Source organism: Syzygium oleosum, unplaced genomic scaffold (genome assembly GCF_021117445.2).
Source record: "Syzygium oleosum isolate NSW1041296 unplaced genomic scaffold, Sole_v2.1 Sole_v2.37, whole genome shotgun sequence".
Classification (NCBI taxonomy): domain Eukaryota; kingdom Viridiplantae; phylum Streptophyta; class Magnoliopsida; order Myrtales; family Myrtaceae; genus Syzygium; species Syzygium oleosum.
The window spans coordinates 546,807-570,784 of NW_026607521.1; the positions used below are offsets into that span (position 1 = coordinate 546,807).

The 23,978-nt window shown below is 38.9% G+C and overlaps 2 protein-coding genes and 1 pseudogene across 3 annotated transcripts; all 3 read left to right on the forward strand.

The window, feature by feature from the left end:
• The first annotated feature begins 230 nt into the window (after positions 1-230).
• LOC115688553 (probable glutathione peroxidase 2) lies at positions 231-19,685 on the forward strand. Of its 2 annotated transcripts, none has more exons than XM_030614397.2 (7): positions 231-513; positions 1,287-1,363; positions 1,882-1,943; positions 2,048-2,166; positions 2,518-2,685; positions 2,763-2,804; positions 19,514-19,685. In XM_030614397.2, the coding sequence occupies exons 1-6, from the start codon at positions 355-357 to the stop codon at positions 2,793-2,795; spliced, it is 618 nt and encodes a 205-aa protein (XP_030470257.1). In that variant the 5' UTR covers positions 231-354; the 3' UTR covers positions 2,796-2,804; positions 19,514-19,685. The 2 variants fall into 2 exon arrangements, with proteins under 2 accessions (XP_030470257.1, XP_030470256.1); XM_030614396.2 differs by lacking the exon at positions 19,514-19,685 and adding an exon at positions 3,501-3,673 and having other exon boundaries at positions 233-513.
• On the forward strand, positions 5,270-7,495 carry LOC130135739 (uncharacterized; annotated as a pseudogene).
• Positions 9,581-10,525, forward strand: LOC130135711 (uncharacterized). The gene has a single exon (XM_056305330.1). It carries the CDS (start codon positions 9,581-9,583, stop codon positions 10,523-10,525), a length of 945 nt encoding a protein of 314 aa, XP_056161305.1.
• Positions 19,686-23,978: the final 4,293 nt, after the last annotated feature.

Here is a 23,978-nt window from a genome sequence, read left to right on the forward strand (position 1 = left end):
TTCAATATTTCACACGTGTCATCGATTCATTCGCCGTCGGCCATTCATCCCGTTGACATTTATATACGCTTCACCTGCCAACTACGTCTCACAAATCAAATCGCGAAAACCAATGAAGACGCGCCCCCTCGTCTCCTCCTCCGTCATGTCATCATCGTCCTCTCCGCATTTTATTATTTGAGAGATTTGACGTTTTGCTACTCTGATTCTCTTTCTCCATTTGGGGGAGAGTCGCTTTCAAGCCGGGAAGCGAATCCCCCCCGGGGCCCTCCTATCGCAACCTTCCGTTCTCGTGTGAAACTCCGCATCTTTGAATGTTGAAATGCGTGTCCTCCCCCTCCTCCTCCTCTTGGCATGCAGCGGTTCTTCAAATCCCCCGGCGGCTGCTGCTTCCCATTACTCTTCGCGCTCCTAGCTCTCTCCGTCTACTTCTTCAACGCGCGTCGATCCCCGCCTCTTGTTCCGGAAATGGCTGAGGAATCGTCCAAGTCCATCTACGACTTCGCCGTCAAGGTGCGTGTCTGCCCACCACGAGTCCACGTCCCGTTTCTTATTGGGTTTTTTTTTTTTGTTGAGATCTTGACTGTGACGATCAGCTTGGTGCTTATCATGGTTTGTCTGCTCTTGGGTCGGAGAGATTTTAGAAGCTAATCCAGCAAAAATGGAAATTTAGCTTGTGCTTGAAGATGGTTTTTTTTTTTTTTTTTTGGGGGGGGGGGGGGGGTTGGATTTTCAGCTATCTCCATGGTGTACGAGCTGATCGGGTTTGAGACGGTGATTTTCTTGCACGTACTCGACAGAAACTAACGGCGTGGTTGAAATTCTTAAGTGAGGACAGCTCTTGTTTGGTTCTTTTGTTCTGCGGCGTGTCATCGACATGTGATGTAGTTGTTCCATGTAACACTTGTTTGTAATTCTACTGCTTTTCTTCTGCGACTACGAACTCACATGTTTTTTTTACAGGTCGTCGTCCTGATTGTGTGAGTTAGTTTGAATATCGTCCAGATCATGAATCTTTTGCTTGATCGTTGTTTCTTAGTCAATCCATAATTTTCCTTGATTCCTAAAACCAACCATTTTGGCAACAAATCTGCGGCAATCATGCTTGGTCTTCATTCAACTTGATACGGATCCCTGTGTGCACGTTCTTTTCTGCTGAAGAGATGGATATGCCATATTGTGCTTCTTATGTTGTAGAAATTTATTCGATGTTGCTTCCCTTTTCGTGGTGTTTATAGTTAGAGATGTTTATAACTGTAGATGTCAATCATCTGATGCAAATGCAGGACATTCGTGGAAATGATGTAAGCTTGAGCGAGTACTCTGGGAAGGTTCTTCTGATTGTCAATGTTGCTTCAAAATGGTATTGCCACTGAATGCACCTTCTCTTCAAGAATCGTGCCCTTTGATTAGAACCTTGATAGGAATTCAGCAACTTAAGCGTTCATGAAATGGAACATGCAGCGTTAAGTCGTTGCGTAGTTGGTCCTATCATAAGTTGCTATGTGTTTCACTGCATGCAGAGCACTTGCATGTCTAATCTTGAATCCGTTATCACCTTTTGGTAGTTCAAACATCATGAGCCTGTGTTGATCCTGTAAGCCCGGGCTGCTTCTCTTTCCCTTTCAACTCCTAGGCATAGATATGTTAACCCCTTTTGGTAGTTCAAACATCATAAGCCTGTGTTGATCCTTTAAGCCTGGGCTGCTTCTCTTTCCCTTTCAACTCCTAGGCATAGATCTGTTAACCTTTTGTTCTAGATGTAAATGAACAGCCAATTGTTAAATCCAGTTCATGTCCCCCGTAGCAGTCAACTCCTTGAAATTATATTATCTGCTTCGATACATATGATGTGTAATATAAGCACACTTATGTTTGCAGTGGTCTCACACAATCAAATTACAAGGAATTGAACACTTTATATGAAAAATACAAGGATCAAGGTTTGCGCGTTAGTCTTTTGTGTTTCAATTTCGTTCTCATATGTTTTACTCTGCACCGGATCTTTCGGAGTTTGTATATGTTCATGACTGATATTTCTTAGCAGGATTTGAAATACTGGCATTTCCATGCAACCAGTTTGCAGGACAAGAGCCTGGGAGTAATGAAGAGATTCAAGAGACTGCATGCACTATGTTCAAGGCTGAATTCCCTATTTTCGACAAGGTAATCATGAGAAGCAGAAAACAACCTGAAAAAATAAAATGAAGAAGGAATTCTTAAATATTCTGATTCCTCGTGCTTTTTTTGGTCATTTTTAACTCCAGAGCATAAACAGTCTCTTAGTATGCATAAAAATTGATGATTGAGCAGCTCCAGAAGAGGTTGAGATTTTGCTTGCAATGTGTTTCATTTACACTTTCCACAATGCAATAAAAGAGACTTGTTCAATATGCAAGTTTAAGTTGCATAACCGTCTTCCACTTTTACAATTTTGACTGTGTACAATATGGATAAATGATGTTTTGAGTTATATTACACTCTATTTTAGCTATTATAGTCTATTGTGCCCTACAGGTCGAGGTGAATGGCAAGAATGCAGTCCCACTCTACAAGTTTTTAAAATCTCAGAAAGGGGGGATATTTGGAGACGGCATCAAATGGAACTTTACAAAGTTTCTGGTGAATAGAGAAGGGAAAGTTGTGGATAGATATGCTCCCACTACATCACCTCTTAAAATTGAGGTTAGGGATCTGATTTACAACAATGCAAGGAGCAATTTAAGTCAAAACTAACTTGTTTTTTTCGGGTTATCCTGCAGAAAGATATCCAAAATCTGTTGGGATCAGCTTGAGCAATAGAGGTTTGTGCTGTAGTCTTGAACTCTTTGTATTTTCATTTGAATTACTTGGTCATCTGCCCTGCAATTGTAATCAAAATAGCTTAGAAGATGAATATAGGTAAAACTGTATCGGTAGTCCACTTCTTTTATCACCAGAGGCAATGGCCTCTGTTTTGGTTGTGGGTAAACTGTCTGTAAGCTGCAGGAACTATAGATAACTTGTAACTTGACCCTTCATTTTCTTTCACAAAGAATTCCCCCATACTAATAAAAAAGGGCTATTGAAGCACCTTCATCATTGGTTGCTGGGGTTTCTAGTTGACGTAACATTCCCTGTAGGGCCTATACAACAAGAAGTTGGTAAATTTGCCTACTTGTCGGAAGGAAGTTAAAGTCAACCTTCTATACTTATGAAACTTTTGTGAAGGGACTTCATTTTGAGGAGGCAATTGGCACCCTACCTAACAATGCATAATGAAGGGGTTTGCTGAGTGCTTTTTAAATAGTACTAGCTATTTCTTCCTCAGAAAAAGAAAAAGAAGTTGAGGAAGTCAAGTTACAAAATCCATGCTATAATGAATATCCTTGCTCTTCCGGGTTGCACTTAAATAGCTTCAAAGTACAGTATAATTTCTAGCTTCATATACAGTATACCTCCTTGGAGGCAGAACCGAGTCTTGGAAAATCGCATTTCTTTATGACTTCTTGGTTCTTTAGGGCAAAGGACGCGGTGGAATCTCCTTGGAGTAAACATCTACACATGCTGGGTCGCTGCAATTGACTTTGGTTTAACTTGCATACTATTTCGTCTTTCTGTGCAATTTGATCTATTTGCTTCCTGTTATTGTAATAGACAAGTGATGATCTCAATAATGCTCCATTTTGTGTTCTCTCTCTGTCTCAGTTTTTTATATTATGTGATCTCCCCGCGACATAATATGGTAGCCCGCTCTTCCTGCTTCACCCGTAATGAAGTAAAAAGTTTAGTGTTATGTGCTTTCTATGTGCAAACCATAGGCTCGTCAGAGGCGATTTATGCCTGTGGATCCAGCTCGGCTTTGCTCGGATTTTTATGTTTGAATGATACTGGAACGTCTAGAGCTGCTGAACTATCGCTTTAAGTAGACCATTGACGGTTAAATGTCACATTCATACCTTCCAAAAGAGAAGTTCCGTGTTTGGTCATTCAGAAAGACAGGAGCGCATGTCAAACTCATGCAAGTCAGATTGCACTTTTGGCCTAAAAACTGCAAGTTGGACCAAAAGCGAGGCGCAAGTGCCGCAGAATTCGGTGTTGATTCGAACTGCTCACAGCGAGTGAGCAACTTGGGTGCTACATTCTCAATGTAAACCGGCAAGAATGAATCCGAAAGACGGGTTTGTACGCAATCGGACAGTCAATCTTCTCTCCAACTTCCTCAATGAGCCGTCAATCTTTCAAACAGAGAGTCGTATCCTAATCAGCAAAGTCTCCAATGAGTTAGACGACCCTGACGAGTGATTACCCTTCTACTTTTCAGACTCAATTAGTTCGAGTTTCTATCAATATAATCTCGAGATGAGCCAACGTGCGTCCGTCAAAATGCGATGCGTCGGATAAAGCAAAAGGCAAAAAAGTTGGGCAGTTCTTAACAAATTTCGAAAGAGGCTCGGTGAGAAGATCTTGGGGCACTTTTCTGGGATTGGAATCCGATTCCGAATGGGGCCTGTAGCGTATCAAGTGGAGTCATCACCTGCATTCGTGCACACAGACTGGTTGAGTCGTTTTGATCGTGTCCTTTCAAGAGGCGACATCGTTCGTTCGTTCTCGATGAATCCACGTGAATCCTTATACCCGCTCTCCGTCCTCGGAGGGTGGCTTGTTTTCGGTTTGTCTTACCTTGCTTGTGGGATTTGATGCGATGCAATGTGTGCCGATTTTCTTGTGTTCGGGTCTCTTGTCTATCTCCATTCTCATTCAGGGACTGCGCTTATTGTTATCTCTAGTTTCGCTCTGTTTATATTCTGTGGATTCTTCGGCTTGTAAGTAAACCTGGCACTATTATTCAAAGCTCCCTGCAATTGCGAAATGAAGTTAATCTGACTCGGCGAGATCTCCCAGACATGTACGCGCGAATTTTTCTTTTCCTTTTTCTTTCTTTCCCTAAGAAATTGTTGTCCTAGCAGACGAAATGCATGCAAACTTGTAAAGACACGAAAGTATCTTGTAATCAGGGAATACAACACAGGCTGCCCTATGTCAAAAACTAGTATCGAGCAGCTAACGACCAGGCAGTTCAACCGTTTGAACTGGTTGACAAGCGAACGACTCCTACCAGTAGTTAGAGGTTTGACTCCCAATATTTTTTATTCAAATCCAAAAAAAATTCCGGGCGTCTGCCAATTTAGACCCAGTCAACACTGCTATTACAGTTGTCTCTAGTTTCGCTCTGTTTATATTCCCTGATCCTTTCAGGGAAGTTCTGTTTTCGGCTTGTGAGTCCCATAGAAGCGGAAGGGAGCCAACGTGGTCCTTCATGGCACTTTGGAGTTTGAAATCTCTATGGACCTTGTCCAGACCGAAATTCGATGAACTGAAAGATTCGAATGTGTTGGTCCAGAAACTTCCGATCCCTGAACAGACGAAGCAATTCGTCTTTGCTGTGAGGGAACCCGAGTTGCAGTCTGTGATTTACATGCTCGCCGTGCAGAATTTATCCTAGCGGTCTGCCCGGGACGCCAAGTGCATGATTAGGGAGATTCGGCCGAGTGCAGTTGTGGCGTGTGCTGACCCCCCTTGCGATTTATTGAGATTCAGTCTGTCGAGTGTGAGCCAGGCGATGGGGTCGACTGCGCAGTGCCCACTTCAGCATTTGGCGTTCTTAGGCGTTGCTTTGTGGATAAACTTAACAAGGAGAAGTATGAGAATGTTGCTGAGGGCTTGGTTTTGCGAGAGATCTTCGGTATTAGCTCTCATGGCCATTTCTTTGCCGCCAAGAAGGCTGCACACGATGTCGGTTCATCGTTTGTTATTCTAGAGTTACCATTTGTAAATTGGTCTTCTGGGGATACTAGTCCAAGCGAAGCTGATTATTGGCAAAATGTTCAAGGTTTAGTCAGTAGCTTGGCTCAAGGAAGGATGGGTTCTGGGGTTTCTTCTAGTTTGAGGAGGTTTTGTCTCTATGACGAAGTCCGATCTCAGATGGTAAGAATTGTATCTTCGAATATGGATCCGCTGGCATGGATGTTGAGTTCTAATTCAAACTTGGTGTCAGAGAAGATCCGACCCATTCCTGATTACAAGGCTCCACCGTTTGCCCAGTTCATCTATCCTTTGCTAGTGGATCTTTGTAACATCTTCGCTGATTTCTCATCTTTTGGAAGGGCTCTAGTCCATGCTCGACAGCTGCTTTCTGATGTGAACAGGGGGCAAGCTGTAGATGGTCGACTAGTTTCTGAAGTTTATTCCTTCCGGATTGCTGTTGAGGGGTTGAGGATAGCACTGAATAATACTGCGCGGCTACATGGTAACAAAATGGGGAGTGGTGATTCTTTCAAAACTGAGTTTGCAGATCTTCCATACGAGGAAAAGGCACAAGTGCTCTTTGCACAGGCTCTTCGGAGTCAGGCTAAAAAGTTCAAGACTATAGTTGCTGTAGTTGATGCTAGTGCCTTAGCGGGTCTCAGGAAGCACTGGAACACTCCCATTCCCCTGGAAGTAGAAGATTTGGTTGAAGAACTTTTTACAGATTCTGAGGTAGCCGGAGAAATATCTAATAGAGGAGACAAGGAAAGAAAGTTGTCTGATAAACCGGTGCTGGCATTAGGTGCTGGAGCTACGGCCATCTTAGGAGCTTCTTCCCTGTTGAAAGTCCTTCGCTTGTACAGGCTTATGAAGACCTTCAAATTTCCTGCTTCATTTAAGCTCATGCTGTCTCCAACCCAAAAGGCACTAGCGATGGCCTTCGGCAAGTCTCTAGGTCCCTCAAAGTTGGTGTCCCCTGGACTTGCTGGTTCTGCTGCGAAAACCTCAGCCTTGAAAGCAACTGCTTCGGCTGAGACATTCCGGATGGTGGCTCATGGTGTCATCGCCTCCGCTGAGAAAACAAGCTTATCTGCCATGAGAACTGGATTCTATGAAATAATGAGGAAATGGCGCGTCAAATCAGTCGGTTTCCTACCTTGGGCAACATTTGGGCACAGTGCTGCCACTTACATAGGTTTACTTGAATGTGGAGATGGCATCAAATGCGCTGCTGAATCACTTCTTGCAGCTCCCTCAATCGCCAGTTTAGGTCAAGTAATCCAAAGCTTGCAGCAGGCATCTCAGGCTGTCGTGCATGCTAATGGGAGCAGAATACAAAAGTCTAGAATATTTGATGTACAAGTTGAAGAACGTATAATTTCAATAACGGAAGGTTATGATGGCTTTATTTCAGTTCAACGATCCACGAGATATAGCAGTCCAGTTGTTGGACTTGAGTCCATATTCAGGTGTGATTTTCTTCACATTGAAGCCTTAACGATTCCTTGTGCTAATTATCTGATTGGTCTTGATCGCTGGTAAAGTAACATTGGATGGAATTCATTCCAATTTGCTTTAACATATTTTGTAACTTCAAGTGTCTGATTATTCAGTTCTTCTCCATTCCTGTTCCTGAACAATTCTTCTAGGCGTTATTGTTACAGACAAGTAATGGTCTCAACAATGCTCCATTTTGTGTTTTCCTTTATTCTTTCTCTTTTTCCTTTGCTTTTTGTATAATGTAATCTCCCACCGACACCATGACGTACCCTGCTCTTCCTACGTCACCTGTAATGAAGTCGAAGATCTACGGTAATGTGCTTTCTATATGCCAACCATAGGCTGTTCAGAGGTGATTTATGCCCTGTGGGTCCGGCGCGGCTTTGCTTGTATCTTTATGTCTGGATGCTATTCCAACGTCCAGAACTACTGAACTATTGACTCAGTAGAGCACAGGCAGTTAAAAGTAACGTTTTTTACACTGCAAGAGAGAAGTTTCATGTCCAAATTACACATGTCGAATGCATTTTTGGTGTAAAACTGCCAGTTGGACCAAAACCAAGGCCGTGACCGCTGCTGAGTTTGGCTTTATTCGACTGATCACAACGGGCGAGCAACTTGCAAACAGCACCGTCGATATAAACCGGTGAGAATGAATCCAGAAGACGGTGTATATGCACTCGAACAATTGAAGTACTCTACAACTTCTCAATGTCATCATCCTTTCCACGGAGAGTTACATCCCGACCAGTAAAGTCTGCAGAGAGTTAGAGGACTCTAATTAGTGATTTACCATTCTACTTTCAGACCCAAGATTGTTTGATCATTCCTTGTGCCATTTGCAGTCCTGAACCTGAAGGAATTGGCTCCTTTGGAGCTATTTTAAAATGAGGTTGTCATAAGCATATCAAGGAAAAAGGAAAGGTGATGGTGTGCAGACACAAGAATAGAAGTAAATGGAAAGTATAGATGTGAACATACATACTCCTAAAATCCGCAAAATTGAACATGATAGAAACTAGAAAGGAATTTCACAAAAAGAAGTATTGTTGCATGGGTTTTGTCAAGCAATCGAATTAGGGACCATTGAAAATTTTTAACTTGCCGACTCTGTCAATTAATGCTCTGAAAATCGAGTCTGTTTGATTTCAATTAAGTTCAAGCAAAAAGCATTTTTTTCCTACTTTTTAGCCAAAATTTGATATATCATCTAAAATCTGAAAGAATCATGAAAATATTATATGCGAATTTACGTGCTAACATTAGTATATTGTCAAAATGTTCGAGCATTCTTGACTTTAAGAAATTCATAGTAAGTTGCAAGTTTCAAATAGAAACAATGATACAAATGGTCCATGAACTTTGGGGCAATATACAATGAAATCTCTAAAATTTTAATATCATTAATGTGGTCCATGAATTATAGCCCAATGTGTAATATAATTCATTAACTTTCAATTTGTTCAATGTGATCCCCAATTTTGGTATATATTTAACTTAGTCTCGGAATAACATGAAAATGTTCAATGTTGTCCATGAATCTGAATTACTGGAAAGACCACATTGAGGATTTTCATATGGTTCAGGAACTAAGTTGAACATATAAGAAAAGTTTAGAGATCATATTGAATAACTTAAAAGTTCAGGAACCATATTGAATAAATTAAAAGTTTAGAGACCATATTGCACATTGGGCCAAAGTTCATGAACTATTTGTGTCATTATTCCTTTTAGATAGAAATAGTTCTTAAACTTTAGCCCAATGTGCAATTTGATCCATGAAATTTTAACTTGTTCAATGTAGTCCCTAAACTTTAACCAAATGTGTAATGTGATCCATGAACTTTTAATTTGTTCAATGTGGTCCTTGGACTTTTGGTACATGTTCAATTTGGTCCCTGAACTATATTCACATTGAATAAGTTAAAATTTTAAAGACCAAATTGTATATTGAGCCAAAGTTCCGGACTATTTGCGTCATTTTCCTTTTTAGATAAAGCGAAAAAGTGAAAAGATGTAGGGACACTTCTTTCAGATTCGATCTCGGCCCAATTCCGAACGAGGCCCATATAGCATATTCGCAAGGCCCAGAGATTAGTCAAGTCATTTCGACTCTGTCCTCTCCAGGAGGCGAATCCCGGCGAATCCTTACGCCTGCTCTTACTCCTCGACGAGCAGCTTGCTAGGGTTTATCTCCTGCTTGCTCGCGTCCTTCATCGATCTCCATTCCCATGGCGAGGCCGCGTTGATCGTCGTCGTCATCTCCAGTGGAAGGGAGTCGGATGTGGTCCTGATGGCGCTTTCTTTCGTGCGGCGTATGAAGTCCCTGTGGCCCTTCTCCAGGCCGAGATTCGATGACCTGAAAACTTCGAACGAGCTGGTCCGGAAGCTCCCGGTTCCCGAGCAGACGAAGCAGTTCGTCTTCGCCGTGGGGGAGCCCGAGTCGCGGTCCGTGGTTTACGTGCTCGCCGTGCAGAACCTGTCCGAGCGGTCCGCGCGGGACGCCGAGTGCTTGATCTGGGAGGTTCGGCCGGGCGCGGTCGTGGCGCAGGTGGATCCGTTGGATTCCGGTGAGGTTCAGCCCGTCGAGTGTGTGCCGGGCGATGGGGTCGATTGCGCCGTGCCCACCTCGGCACTGGGCGTTCTCAGGCGTTGCTTTGTGGATAAACTCAATAAGGAGAAGTACGAGAATGTTGCTGGGGGCTTGGTTTTGCGGGAGATCTTTGGTATCGGCTTTCATGGCCATTTCTTTGCCGCCAGAAAGGCTGCACAAGAGGTTGGTTCATCGTTCGTTATTCTAGAGTCACCGTTTGTAAATTGTTCTTCTGGGAGTGGGAATACTAGTCCGAGTGAAGCTGATTGTGGGCAAAATGTTCAAGGTTTAGTCAGTAGCTTGGTTCCAAAACGGATGGGTTCTGGGGTTTATTCGAGTTTGAGGAGGTTTTGTCTCAACGATGATGTCCAATCTCAGATGGTAAGAATTGTATCTTCAAATTTGGATCCGCTGGCTTGCATGTCTAGTCCTTCGAGTTCGGATTCAAACTTGGGGTCAGAGAAGTTGCAAACTATACCTGAGTACGAGGCTCCACCATTTGCCCAGTCCATCTATCCTTTACTCGAGGATCTTCACAATATTTTCACTGATATCCCATCTATTGGAAGGGCTCTAGTCCATGCTCAACAGCTGCTCTCTGATGTGAACAGGGGGCAAGCTGTAGATAGTAGAACAGGGCTCTAGTCCATGCTCAACAGTTTCATGATGCATGGTTTGCTGATGAAGATAGAGTGTGAAAAGCAGTGGGATTATTGGAAAAACTGGTTGTTGAGCATCCTAATTTAAGGGAAGTATGTCGTCTTAAATGTCTGAATTGTTTGCAGGCTCAGTTTCCTCTTATTTTCACTAACTATGAACTGCCTTCTTTGCAGCTCACCTGTGGAATCTGTTTTGAGTCTTGTCCACGTGATAAAATTATGTCGGCTGCTTGTGGTCATCCTTTCTGCAGTACATGCTGGGCAGGTTTTGTCTGATTTCCCGCTCTTTATCATCTCGGTCGTTGGGTTGTTATATGCTATGTCTTCACAATCTATTGCTAGTTATCAAAAGAATGACCATCAACATATCGTGTGCTTCATCTTTTCGCGTTGTTGGATTTTGGTTCTCTTGCTGTTTATCGTAACCTGTTGTTGAATTTTGGGTCTTTTGCCTTTTGGAAGTAATATGAGATTTTGGAGCATGTTTGGTGATTACAGGAGTGTTTCTGTTTTGAGAACTAATTTTGTTAGAGCTGTTTTATGAACTTCTTTAATCATTCAATAGATCTTTCCGTTGCTATCCAAAATGATGTTATCGTTTCTTTCCATCTGGTCTTTGAGAATATAATCATCAATTTAAGACCATTCATGCACGTTCGTACTAGATCTCTAACTAGCAAGCCTCAACAAATGTTAATTTTATTTTTTGGATGTGTACGTTTGTTTGGTGACAGCTAGAATTTGTTTTATTATCCCTTTGGCATATCTTTCCGAGGGCTACTTCTTGGAAAAGCTGCAGCCTTTGAGCTCCTGTAGTTTTTAGGGCAAAATGAAAATGTGTGAAATGTGAGACTAGCACTCTGTAGCTGATCTTGGAGGTTTGCTTATTGGTTGTTGTATTTCGAAACATAATGGGTAAAGCAGTAGAAGAGCCAAACGAATAACTATAAATGGACTAATCATACCAAAGGCCTAGCATAGTAGTGACGGCACCTCCAAGTGAGGTGCCCACTATTTACAAATTATAACCATCTCGCATCTAGGACCCATCAATGAGGATAGATGGTTCATTGAGTTTATGTCAGGACTGAGCTTTTGAAACACAACGATTTTGAAAATAATTTGAGGTAAACAATATTCACCCGTTAAACATTGTAAGACATCATATAGAGTTGCTGTGGATGACACAATACAAGTATGAAACTCCTATAGAGGATTTTGCATCCGATGACCAACTAAAGAAGCAAAAAGGATGTCTTTTGTAATGCCTTCCCACAAATAGATGTTGATAGCAATGACACAGTTTCACACCTCAAACAAAATTGCTCTATATAAGAGCCACAGGCTAAAAGAAAGTACACCATTGTTTCCAGAATTTCCTTCAATTCGCAGAAAAAGTTCTCGTGCAGCCACTACAATGCCAGAGTGCCCATAATGGGGGAAAGACTTGAGGTATTACCGCATGGTCGTTTGGCTACCATAGTCTAATGGAGAAGGTGCTGGTCTGCCACGTCTCGATTGAGAATCCTGAACTCGCTTGGATGTCTGGGTGCAGGATTTGCCAATTTTACCTTCACTTACTCCAGCGGCAAAGTTAAGAGCGCGAATGGTAACTATTTTGCTCCAAAAATCAAATTTTTGCTAGAAATTGATTTATGGAATTCTTGCTAGAAATTGATTTATGGAGGAGAAATCTGTTTGATAAAATATGACTAATTCTGCTCCAAAAATTGATTTCTACAACATAAATCTATTTTGTTTTGTTGATTTTTTTCGCACCTAAAAAAATTTAAATTTCACTCAAAGTGGGTGGCCGTATGTATTTTTAGTCATTCTGTGAAGTTTTAAAATTTTTGATTTTTTTTGGGCACCTCAGAAAAATTTAAATTTACTCGAAGTGGGTGGCCACAGGTATTCTAAGCTATTCCGTTAAATTTTGAAATTTTTGATTTTTTTTTTAAATTTTTTTGGGTACATCAAAAAATTTAAATTTCACTCAAAGTGGGTGGTCATAGGTATTCTAAGCTATTCTGTGAAGTTTTGAAATTTTTGATTTTTGATTTTTTTTTGAAAAAAATTCACCAAATTTCCTATTTTCCTGAAATATGACTTTTTTATTTTCTAGAAATTTTTATGAATTTTTCTAGAATTTTTTAATTTTTATGCATTTTCTGAAAAAAAAATTTGGTGAGATCTCAGAATGTGTTGTGAAGGCCACGAAAAGGAGAGGAGGGAGAATACATTCTGGAAGAGAAGCTAAAAAAACAATTTGGTGAGATCTCAGAATGTGTTGTGAAGGCCACGAAGAAGAAAGAAAAGAGGGAGAATGCATTCTAGAAGAGAGAAACTACAAAAAATAGCTTCTCTTTTTCTTGTCCAAAACTCATTCTGAAATTAAGAATGCATTTTGGAATCAAGTATTTTTAACAAACATATTTTTATTCCAGAATGCAAAAATTGCTCCAGAATGCATTTCGGAAATTTTTTAACAAACGTATATGTTCCGAAATGCATTCTGGAGTAGAAATTCTGCTTCAGAATGGATTTCATGCGTTCCCTAAGAGATCGCAATGACTGTAGTCGAAGAGGGCTCAGAAGAAATGTTGATGAACATCACACCAATTCATAAGAAGGATCTACGCAATATGACTAGTACAATATTAACACGGCCAAGGTATCATTATAGGCTGAAGAATTGGAGAAGGAAATGCACCTGAAGGTGTATTCATCAGCCATTGTGCAACAAAGTCAAAAGGAAACAATTAAGTGTATTCCCAGCCTTGTGCCGAAAGGGTTAGAACCGTTTGAAATATCTGTTCGAGAGAACGTGGTATCAACCCCTTCCGTTCCGGAGAGTCGTGTTCGCCTAACATGGTATAAGCCTTTCCTGAACCCGAATGACCGTACAAAAATATACAAACCTGCGAAGTATCTAAGAAATGAAATTCTTCACTTAAGATAGATAAATTTATTTTATTTTGTAGCTTGCTAGTTTTTGTTACATAATTAAACTAAAAAAGTACAATTGCAAAGTATAGCCTTCATGCAATAAATTAAGCAAAAGAAATAATCATGAGTCATAAATATCTAGTTGAGAGCAGATATATTCTACATGATAATTTCAAAAGCGAACTCATCTAGCAATATGTTATATTCATACATATTTGCAATTTAATTGCATTTCTGCATAATAAAAAAACTACCATGCAAGTATCATCTTGTAGCCATCAAGGGCGCTCTGGATTAATATCTCAACAAAATCGTCCAGCTAGGAAAGCCTTGGATTTAAACATTTCGTCGAATGTGAATTCATATTTTCTTCCATGTCATATAATGAAAAAAAGTGAGACATCTATGTTCTGTTTTAGGACAAACTAAAAGACTAGAAAAGACTAGGAGGAAGTATTTTTACTATCTGTAAGTAATTTAATTCCTTGATCATGAGATTCCATGGTCGTTGGATACGAGATGATGCTTTCGTTTCCAAGACTATCACTCGTCGTCAATACGGATGTCAAACAGGTGGGTTTGGTTGGGTTTGGGTTGGGTCGAAAGTGGTCCGACTCATATTGACTAATTTAACCTGTTTTGACTTATATTCATGTAGTGTAATCTAGCTACTCATACCCGACTCAACCCATATCGGATCTAACCCATATTCTAAATTTTTTTAATATAAAATCCAATTTAGAAAAGAACTTATTTCTTAAAATATTTATATTGCTAAAATGCTTCAATGCAATATAAAATAAGTGAACAATTTTTATAAATTTTAAAAATGATTTTTCATATATCTTTATTTTCTTTTTCTTTTTTATTTTTTTAAAAATGAAAATACTAATTGTCTTTTTTTTTTCTTTGTGCTTCTTCTTCGGTTGGCCGCCGGCGAACAGCCGCAAGTGAGCTTGGCGAGCTTGAGCCTCGTTGACCTCTGGCGAGCTTGAAGCTCTCCGATTTGGCTGAGATCGAGCTCAAAGCTCGCCTATGACTGGTCGTCTGCCGTCGTCGTGGCCGGCAATCGGCCGAAGGAGGAAACAGAAAAAGAAAAGAAAAATAATTAAAATTTCGACTTTTTTAAATATAAAAAATAAAATAATTTTTTTTAAATGACACCTAAGCTATATAACCTGCAAGTTAATAACTTAAGTGGGTCAAATGAGTTGAATATGGGTTTCTTGGGTCAAATATGGGTTTGCAAGGTCAAATATGGGTTGAATATTTGACCCGTATAAAACTTGGCTTTTATATTGCAAACCCATTTTAACCCGTTTTCAAAATTTTAACAGACCCATATTCAACCCGGCCCACTAAAAATGAGTTAATAAATGGGTTTTGGACCCATATTACCACCTTTGGTCGTCAACAATGGACGTACGCAGCAAAACACTCGAATAATACCTTTTAGTCCTGAAGTAAGTAAGATTTTAGCAGTTTTCAACTTCATATATTTAAGGTATGTGACAAGACAATTACCATAAGAGATGCTATTTTTTTCTGTGCTTTCCTGATTCAGCAAGTTGAAGCTGTGCACATTTTAGCGCTTCTTTCAATTCAGCGATGGTCGTCTCGTGCCTCTAAAAGAAAAAAAAAACATCAGAATACATGGTAATAAAGAACACTACTAGGCCTAATAATTGAACACATTACCTTCAACTCTTTTTCATTGGTCTGCTGCAACGTCTTTAGCTATTCACGAGTCTGGTGATGCGTCATCTTCATCTGATGGTGCAATGTTTCCAATGCAGTTACCGTGCTTACCATATGTATCTATAAAGAAAGCAAAATTCACATAAATTTCTTTTAAAGAAACGCATGCATCTATTCAGGGGAAAACGATATGCTAAGTACCTAAAATTAAGTGGATTGCGATACGGCTTATTTTACAAATGTGGACCTTTCATTTAAATCTCTTGAGCGCTTCCACTTTATGGATCAAACGATCACATTTTTCTACTAAAGTCTGAAAAATATAGAAATATTTAAAAAAAACTTCCAAAAATGAAATCACAATGAATAGTAGCATAATTAACAAAATTTCTGGAAATAATTTCTATATTTTCCAGTAGATTTGCTTCTTGGCTGTTCTATTTCGAAGCATTTTTAGCTTTATCATTTTGGTGAGAAGAAGTAACCGCAATGAAAAGATGTGTGACCATTACCAGACATTATCTGTATGTGTTTTGTCTTCGGCTGAATGATACCACTCAGATGATGCATAGTAATGGTTATACATCTTTTCGTTGCGGGTACTTTTTCTCACCAAAATGATAGCTAAAAATGCTTCGAAATACAACAAGCCAAGAAGCAAATCTACTAAAAAATAAAGATTTTTTTTTCAGAAATTGTTAATTATGCTATTGATTATTGTGATTTCATTTTTGGAAGTTTCTTTTAAATTTTTCTATATTTTTCAGGCTTTAGTAGAAGAATACAATCGCTTGATCTATAAAGTGGAGGCGCTCGAGAGATTTAATGAAAGAGTCATATTTGTAAAATGAGCCGTATCGCGATCAACTGAATTTCGGGTACTTAGCATATCGTTTTTCCCTGAATGGATGCATGTGTTTCTTTGAAAGAAATTTATGTGAGTTTTGTTCTCTTTATAAGTATATATGGAAAGCACTGTAACTGCGTTGGAAACGTTCAACCATCACATGAAAACAACGCAGCACCAGACTCATGAACAGTTAAAGATGTTGCGCTAGACTAATGAAGAAAAGTTAAAGGTAATGTATTCTATTATTAAGCCCATTGGTGTTTTTTATTATTATGTATTCCGATGCTCTTTTTTTTCTTTTCTTTGGAGGCACGAGACAATCATTGTTGAACTAAAAGAAGCGCTAAAATGTGCATAGCTTCAACTTGCTGAATCAGAAATGCATAGAAAAAATTACATAACTCTCTTATGGCAATTGTCTTGTCACAGACTTTAGATATATGAAGTTGTAAATTGCTAAATCTTGCTTACTTTAGGATTTAAAAGGTAATATTTGAGTTTTTTGCTGCGTACGTCCATTGTTGATAACAGGTGATGGTCTTGGCAACGAAAGCATCATTTTGTATCCAAGGACCATGGAATCTCGTGATAGAGGAATTGAATTACTTGCAAGTAGTAAAATACTTCCTCCTAGTCTTTTAGCTTGTCCTAAAGCAGAACATAATTTTCATCTTATGACAAGATGGAAAAAAACATGGATTCACGTTCGACTGAGTGTTTGGACCCAAGGCTTCCCAGTTGAACATTTTTGTTGAGATATCACAGTTGTTCCAAAGCGCTCTTGATGGCTACAAGGTGATACTTGTGCGGTAGTTTTTTTATTATACAGAAGTGTAATTAAACTGCAAATATGTATAAATATGACCTATTGCTAGATGAGATTGCTTTTGAAATTATCATGTAGAATTTACTTGCTCTCAACTAGACATTTATGACTTATGGTTATTTCTTTTGCCTGATTTATTGCATGGAGACTGTACTTTGCGGTTGTGCTTTTTTAGTTCAATTATGTAATAAAAACTACCAAGTTGCAAAATAAAATAAATTTATCTAAGAGTAAATGAAGGCAAAATTGGCAAATCCCGTGCCCAGATATCCAAGCGAGTTCAAGATTCTCAATCGAGACGTGGCATACCAGCACCTTCTCCATTGGGCTATGGCCGCCAAACAACTATGTGGTGATACCTCAAGTCTTTCCCCCATTATGGGCACTCTGGCAATTCTGGAAACAATATTTTACTTTCTTTCAGCATGTGGCTCTTACATGGAGCAATTTTGTTTGAGGTGTGAAGCTGTCAATGCTATCAAAATCTATTTATGGGCAGGCATTACAAAGGGCATCCTTTTTGCTTCTTTAGTTGGTCATCGGATACAAATTCCTCTATAGTAGTTTCATACTTGTACTGTGTCATCCACTGCAACTCTATATGATATCTTACAATGTTTAACGGGTGAATATTGTTTACCTCAAATTATTTTCTAAATCATTGTGTTTCACAAGCTCAGTCCTGACATAAACTCAATGAGCCATCTGTCCTCATTGATGGGTCCAAGATGCGAGATTGTTATAATTTGCGGATAGTGGGCACCTCACTTGGAGTTGCTATCGCTGCTATGCTAGGCCTTTGGTATGACCAGTCCACTTATAGTTATTCGTTTGACTCTTATACTGCTTTATCCATTATGTTTCGAATCATACTGAAGAGGCTACATACGAAAGTAGATGGCTCATATGTATCATAACGATAGAAAATAGAATTTGGAAAGATTAGCCATGTGTACATACATTATATTTACACATTGCAAACTAGGAAACATGAGATTATAGAATGTTACATAATATGTATATACCATATTCATGAATTACCTTCAAGCTATGTCGTATACCTCACAACCACCCCCCCCCCCCCCCCCCCGCCGAGCTATAGAAGCACAGATTTCATGTATGCCGGCTTGTTAAATACATGCTCAGACTTGGGGACCAATAAGCACTTTGGTGAAGCTACTTGACCACTAGACCAGACTGCTGTCATTATAACTTCCCAAGATTGTGACTTTTCTCGAACAAAGTGGTCATCCTCTATGTCGTGGTCCTCCTATGAAAAGCAGGATTCGAAGCAATGTACATAGCCGCCTAATTATAGTCAGACCAAGAAAATCCATCTGATATGAGGATAAATGGCATTACATGATATCTGTCTAAATGAAAGCGTTTGGGATTTGTTTTGGAGAATTTATTTACATTGTTTGATACGAAAGTTTCCAGTAGAAAGCGGATCAGTTATCATTGCAAATAAGGGAAAGGACCAATCTTAACATAATTGTGGATCGGAAAAATTTGCAATCCTGTTGATGCCGCTGTTAGGTGTGAGATGGTCACATTGGAAGAAAAAAATGGTCCGTGTTACTTAATTCAATTTTTTAACAATGAATGCACAGCATGGTTTTGTACTGTAATCTATCCTTTTAGTACAGTTAAGTTAATTAAGTTCCACCATTTCCAGTTCGCCTTTTGCATATATGTGTTCATATAATTGTCAACAGACTGATACTTACCAGGAAAAGAGAATGAATCGATGCTTACTGTCAAAGGCTAAGATGTGAATATAGTTATAATTCAAATCTCAACTTTAATAAACAGTAAATAATCCTTTTGAGGTTAGGCATCTGATTTACTACAATGCAAGGAGCAATTTAAGTTGAAACTAACTTGTTTTTTTTTGGGTTATCCTGCAGAAAGATATCCAAAATCTTTTGGGATCATCTTGAGCAATAGAGGTTTGTGCTGTAGTCTTGAACTCTTCGTATTTTCATCCGAATTACTTGGTCATCTGCCATGCAAGGCTAATCAAAATAGCTTAGAAGATGAATATAGGTAAAACTGTATCGGTAGTCCACTTCTTTTATCACCACAGGGAATGGGCTCTATTTTGGGCGTGGGTAAAGTGTCTGTAAGCTGCAGGTACTATAGATAACTTGTAACTCGACCCTCTATTTTCTTTCCCAAAGAATTCTCCCATACTAATAAAAAGGGCTATCGAAGCACCTTCATCATCAGTTGCTGGGGTTCCTAGTTGACGTAACATCCCCTGTAGGGCCTATACAACAAGAAGTTGGTAAATTTACCTATTCGTTGGAAGTAAGTTAAAGTCAACCTTCTATACTTATGAAACTTTTGTGAAGTGACTTGATGATTTTAAGGAAGCAATTGGCACCCTACCTAACAATGCTTAATGAAGGGGTATGCTGAGTGCTTTTTAAATAGTACTAGCTATTTCTTCCTCAGAAAAGGAAAAAGAAGTTGAGGAAGTCAAGTTACAAAATCCATGCTATAATGAGTATCCTTGCTCTTCCAGGTTGCACTGAGATAGCTTCGAAGTACAGTATAATTTCTAGCTTCATATACAGTAATACCTCCTTGGAGGCAGAACCGAGTCTTGGAAAATCGCATTTCTTTATGACTTCTTGGTTCTTTAGGGCAAAGGACGTGATGGAATCTCCTTGGAGTAAACATCTACACATGCTGGGTTTCTGCAGTTGACTTTGGTTTAACTTGCATCGTATTTCGTCTTTCTGTGCAATTTGATCTATTTGCTTCCTGCTATTGTAATAGACAAGTAATGATCTCAATAATGCTCCATTTTGTGTTTTCGCGTGTTCTTTCTCTCTGTGCCTCTGTTTTTTATATTATATAATCTCCCCGCGACATAATATGGTAGCCCGCTCTTCCTGCTTCGCCCCTAATGAAGTAAAAAGTTTAGTGTTATGTGTTTTCTATGTGCCAACCATAGGCTCGTCAGAGGCGATTTATGCCTGTGGATCCAACACGGCTTTGCTCGGATTTTTATGTTTGGATGATACCGGAACGTCTAGAGCTACTGAACTATCGCTTTAAGTAGAGCACAGACGGTTAAATGTCACATTCTTACCCTCCAAAAGAGAAGTTCCGTGTTTGGTAATTCAGAAAGACATTAGCACATGTCAAAATCATGCTAATCGGATTGCATTTTTGGCCTAAAAACTGCAAGTCAGACCAAAAGCGAGGCGCGAGCGCTACCGAATCCATTGTTGATTCAAACTGCTCACAACTGGGGAGCAACTTGCGTGCTACATTCTCAATGTAAACCAGCGAGAATGAATCCGTAAGACAGCTATGTACGCAATCAAACAATCAATGTTCTCTCCAACTTCCTCAGTGAGCCATCATTCTTTTAAAACAGAGTGTCATATCCTAACCAGCAAAGTCTCCAATGAGTTAGACGACACTGACCAGTGATTATCCTTCTACTTTTCAGACTCAATTAATTCGAGTTTCTATCAATATAATCTCGAGATGAGCCAATGTACGGCCATCAAAATGCGATGCATGCATCGCACTTTCGGATAAAGCACAAGGCAAAAAAGTTGAGCAGTTCTCAACAAATTTTGAAAGAGGCTCGGTAAGATCTCTGGACATCAAGTGGAGTCATCACGTGCGTTCTTGCTCACAGAATGGTCAAGTCGTTTTGATCGTGTCCTCTCCAGAAGGCGACATCGTTCGTTCGTTCTCGATGAATCTAGGTGAATCCTTATGCCCGTTGTCTGTCCTCGGAGGGCGGCTCGTTTTTCGTTTGTCTTATCTTGCTTGTGGTATTTGATGTGATGCGATATGTGCCGATTTTCTTGTGTTCGGGTTTCTTGTCTATCTCTGTTCTCATGCAGAGACTGCGTTTATTGTTATCTCTAGTTTCGCTCTGTTTATATTTCCGGAATTCTGTTCGTAAAATTATGCACGTGTCAATGAACGTGTTGAATAAGTAATACAATGATGAGAAGAGTATCGTCCCACAGAGATTGATGATAATAAATCAATTAAATATTAAAAATAGATTAATTCTAAAATTTATCTAACAGATCAAAATATAATTGAGAATAAATAAAAATTGACAATTTTTAAAAACGAAATTTTATAAACTAAATGCAGATAATCAATCAGGTAAAATATGTTAGAGCATCTGATTTCACCATAACCACTAGATATGAATTTCGGATCATTATGCATACAAGAACAATATCAAACATGTGATAGCGGAATTTCCTAGTCTATTTACTATCCTATCTCTAGGTATAGCAAACCTACTCAGTTTATCAATTCACTATATTTCTATGTGAATTTAAATAAACATAAGCGCATTAAAATCTGTGAATATTCCCGGTTTACAATGAATCTTTTGGATCACCTTATCACCGAAAGCTACACAAATAACATGGTATATTTCTATCCACATTTAATTCATGATTATATATTATAAGGATTAATTGCATATTATCACTTCTCAGTCTCAAACATGCACATCAAATCATTCAAGTGGTGGTCAGTCACCTAAACGCATTAAGCACAATAATATATAACTCACATGAATGAAATTATTTTTATTTTTATTTTTTTTGATAACCCAGGAACCCCCCGCACGGCCGACAGCCGGAGGGATAAACCTGGGGTGACGCTAGCGCAGAACCCACCACCACGGCGCCACACTTAAGAATCCCTAACGACTACGCTGGGGTTTGAACTCTGATCCCTTCGTGGGGGACTAGAGCGCAAGCCAACGCAGCCGCTACGGGCGGTGATATGAATGAAATTATTTGCAAAGCATAAAAAGCATGAAATTCATATCATCATGATTGGGCTACATCGTAGCTCTAACAAAGAAAATTAGAACATAATAGAAGAAGAAACGAAAATATAAATTAAACCAAATATCTTGAATTAAAGAACAAGAATTCTGTCTCCACTTTTGTCTTCTTTTCAAAATACTTGAAAAACTCTCAGAACACTGAAAACAAAGACGATCTCCAAGAAAAAACTCCATGTTCCCCCAAGTTATCCTATTTATATGATAATATCCAAGACTCCTCTCACAAAGCAATTGCTTCTTTTTCGCATAAAATTAGGGAATAAATCGCAGAATTCCCAATGTGATATCCACCTTCTAACTCTTCTCTGGGTCGCATATTCCTTTCCTTCTTTTTGTCATATTTTCCTTATTTTCTCCATATCTCAATATTTTGCATAAACAAGGAAAAATTACGTAAATAAAAGGAAATCCAAATATATTCTAACAAATATTGCATTATTTATTGCCTAGAGTAGATAAAATAACTCTATTTTTATAGAGTTATCAAACCCCTAAACTTAACATTTTGCTAGTCCTCGAGCAAAAGCAAGATATAAGATATACTCAAGCTAACAACCCCCTCCATGACTTCCTTCCATAATTGCTCAAAATCACAATTCAAAGAAAAACACAAATTTCATCCAAACATTGAAATAGATTCATAAGTTAAAACCGATTCTAACTATGTGATCCAAGTGTGTGTGTGAGTCCTCATCTTTTCGAATTATATGCAATCCAAATAAGTTCACATTGGTATGCAACCTCTCAAAAACTCTTTATAATTATAACCAAATCTCATAGTTTTGCTTTTCATTCCTTTCTCCACTAATGTAAGCTAATCATCCAACCAAAAATCAATAGGACTTTCCTCAGGTTGTAATGTAAGGCTGGGCTAACGGTGAGATAATGGTAAATTTAAGCTCAAATCACCCATGAACACATTGATTTCTAGGATCTAATTAGAGCACATGCCACTATCCTCAATTTCACATCTTCAAAATAATCTTTCTGCCACTACGGATCATCATTCTTCCTTTTTTTTTTTCCTTTTTTTCCTTTTTTTTTCATTGCTTTACGGTGTAGTTCCTCCCTAAGTCCCTCCTAATATAACGTGAACATTCCTAACCCATTGAGTATCCAAAAGGCTCACTCAATTGAAAGTTGGACCGGGAACCATAAAAGCAATTTTTTTCTTTTTTTTCTTTTTTTTTTCTTTTTTTTTTTGAAGATACACCGCAAACAACCATAGCAATCAAATTATTTCCATGCTCCACCCTTCCTCCCAAATTGCTATTATGCTCAAATAAACTTTTATCCTAAAAAAAATCAACATGTTCATGGGGCATGGGACAATGATATAATTTGGCAAAAGGTAAGCTAAAAATTACGTGGGTGCCAATAAAAGATTGGATAATAATGAAGACTCAACGGGGTGACTATGGATAAATAAACAGGGTTGGTTTGAAAGGCTCAATCGATCCAAAAATTGCCTAAATCATTTTCTCAGTTAGATGTAGCCTAGGATTTCGCCTCAAGAGAAAATCAAACAAATTCTAAGATTTGGGTGAGATCTAAGAAAAGTACATACTTCACATGAATGTTCTCTAGATGTACACACTACTCAAAAATTAAGGACTTCTAGTGCTCAGTAAGTGGATCGACATCATCAGAATCAAAATTAACTCACATATCATTCGCAAGTTTGAACAAAATTTAAATTTTCCTAAGAATCGCAAAAATTCACAACAAGGAATGCAATCAAAGAAAAATTTCAGATTTAGCAAAAAAAATTTGAGCAAAAATTTTGTCTCCCCCCAAACTTGAATGAAGCATTGTCCTCAATGTGAAAAACAAAAGAAACAAAAGAAAAATAGGAACAAGAAAACTTCCCTTGCTGTAGGATGTGTCCATGGATGCTCTTGATGACTAAACTCCAAAAAGGTGATCCTTCAAGAAAGAAAATTAACCTGGATAAAAATTATTAATCATGTTTTTTTTTTTCTGAAAAAAAAAATGAACGTAAAAGTTAATGAAGAAATATAATAAAAATGCTTGGGTTGCCTCCCAAGAAGCGCTTGCTTTATAGTTTTCAGCCAAACTATCTCAGATGTCGCTATTATGGAGAATGAAGTTCAATAGTGGTCTTCTGCTTATTGTAACCACCTTCGAAGTAGGGCTTCAAACATTGACCACTCACCTTAAATGTGCCTTCGGTGTCATGTGCAACTTCAATTGGTTCGTATGGAAATACCTGTGTGACTATATAAGGACCAGACTATCGAGAA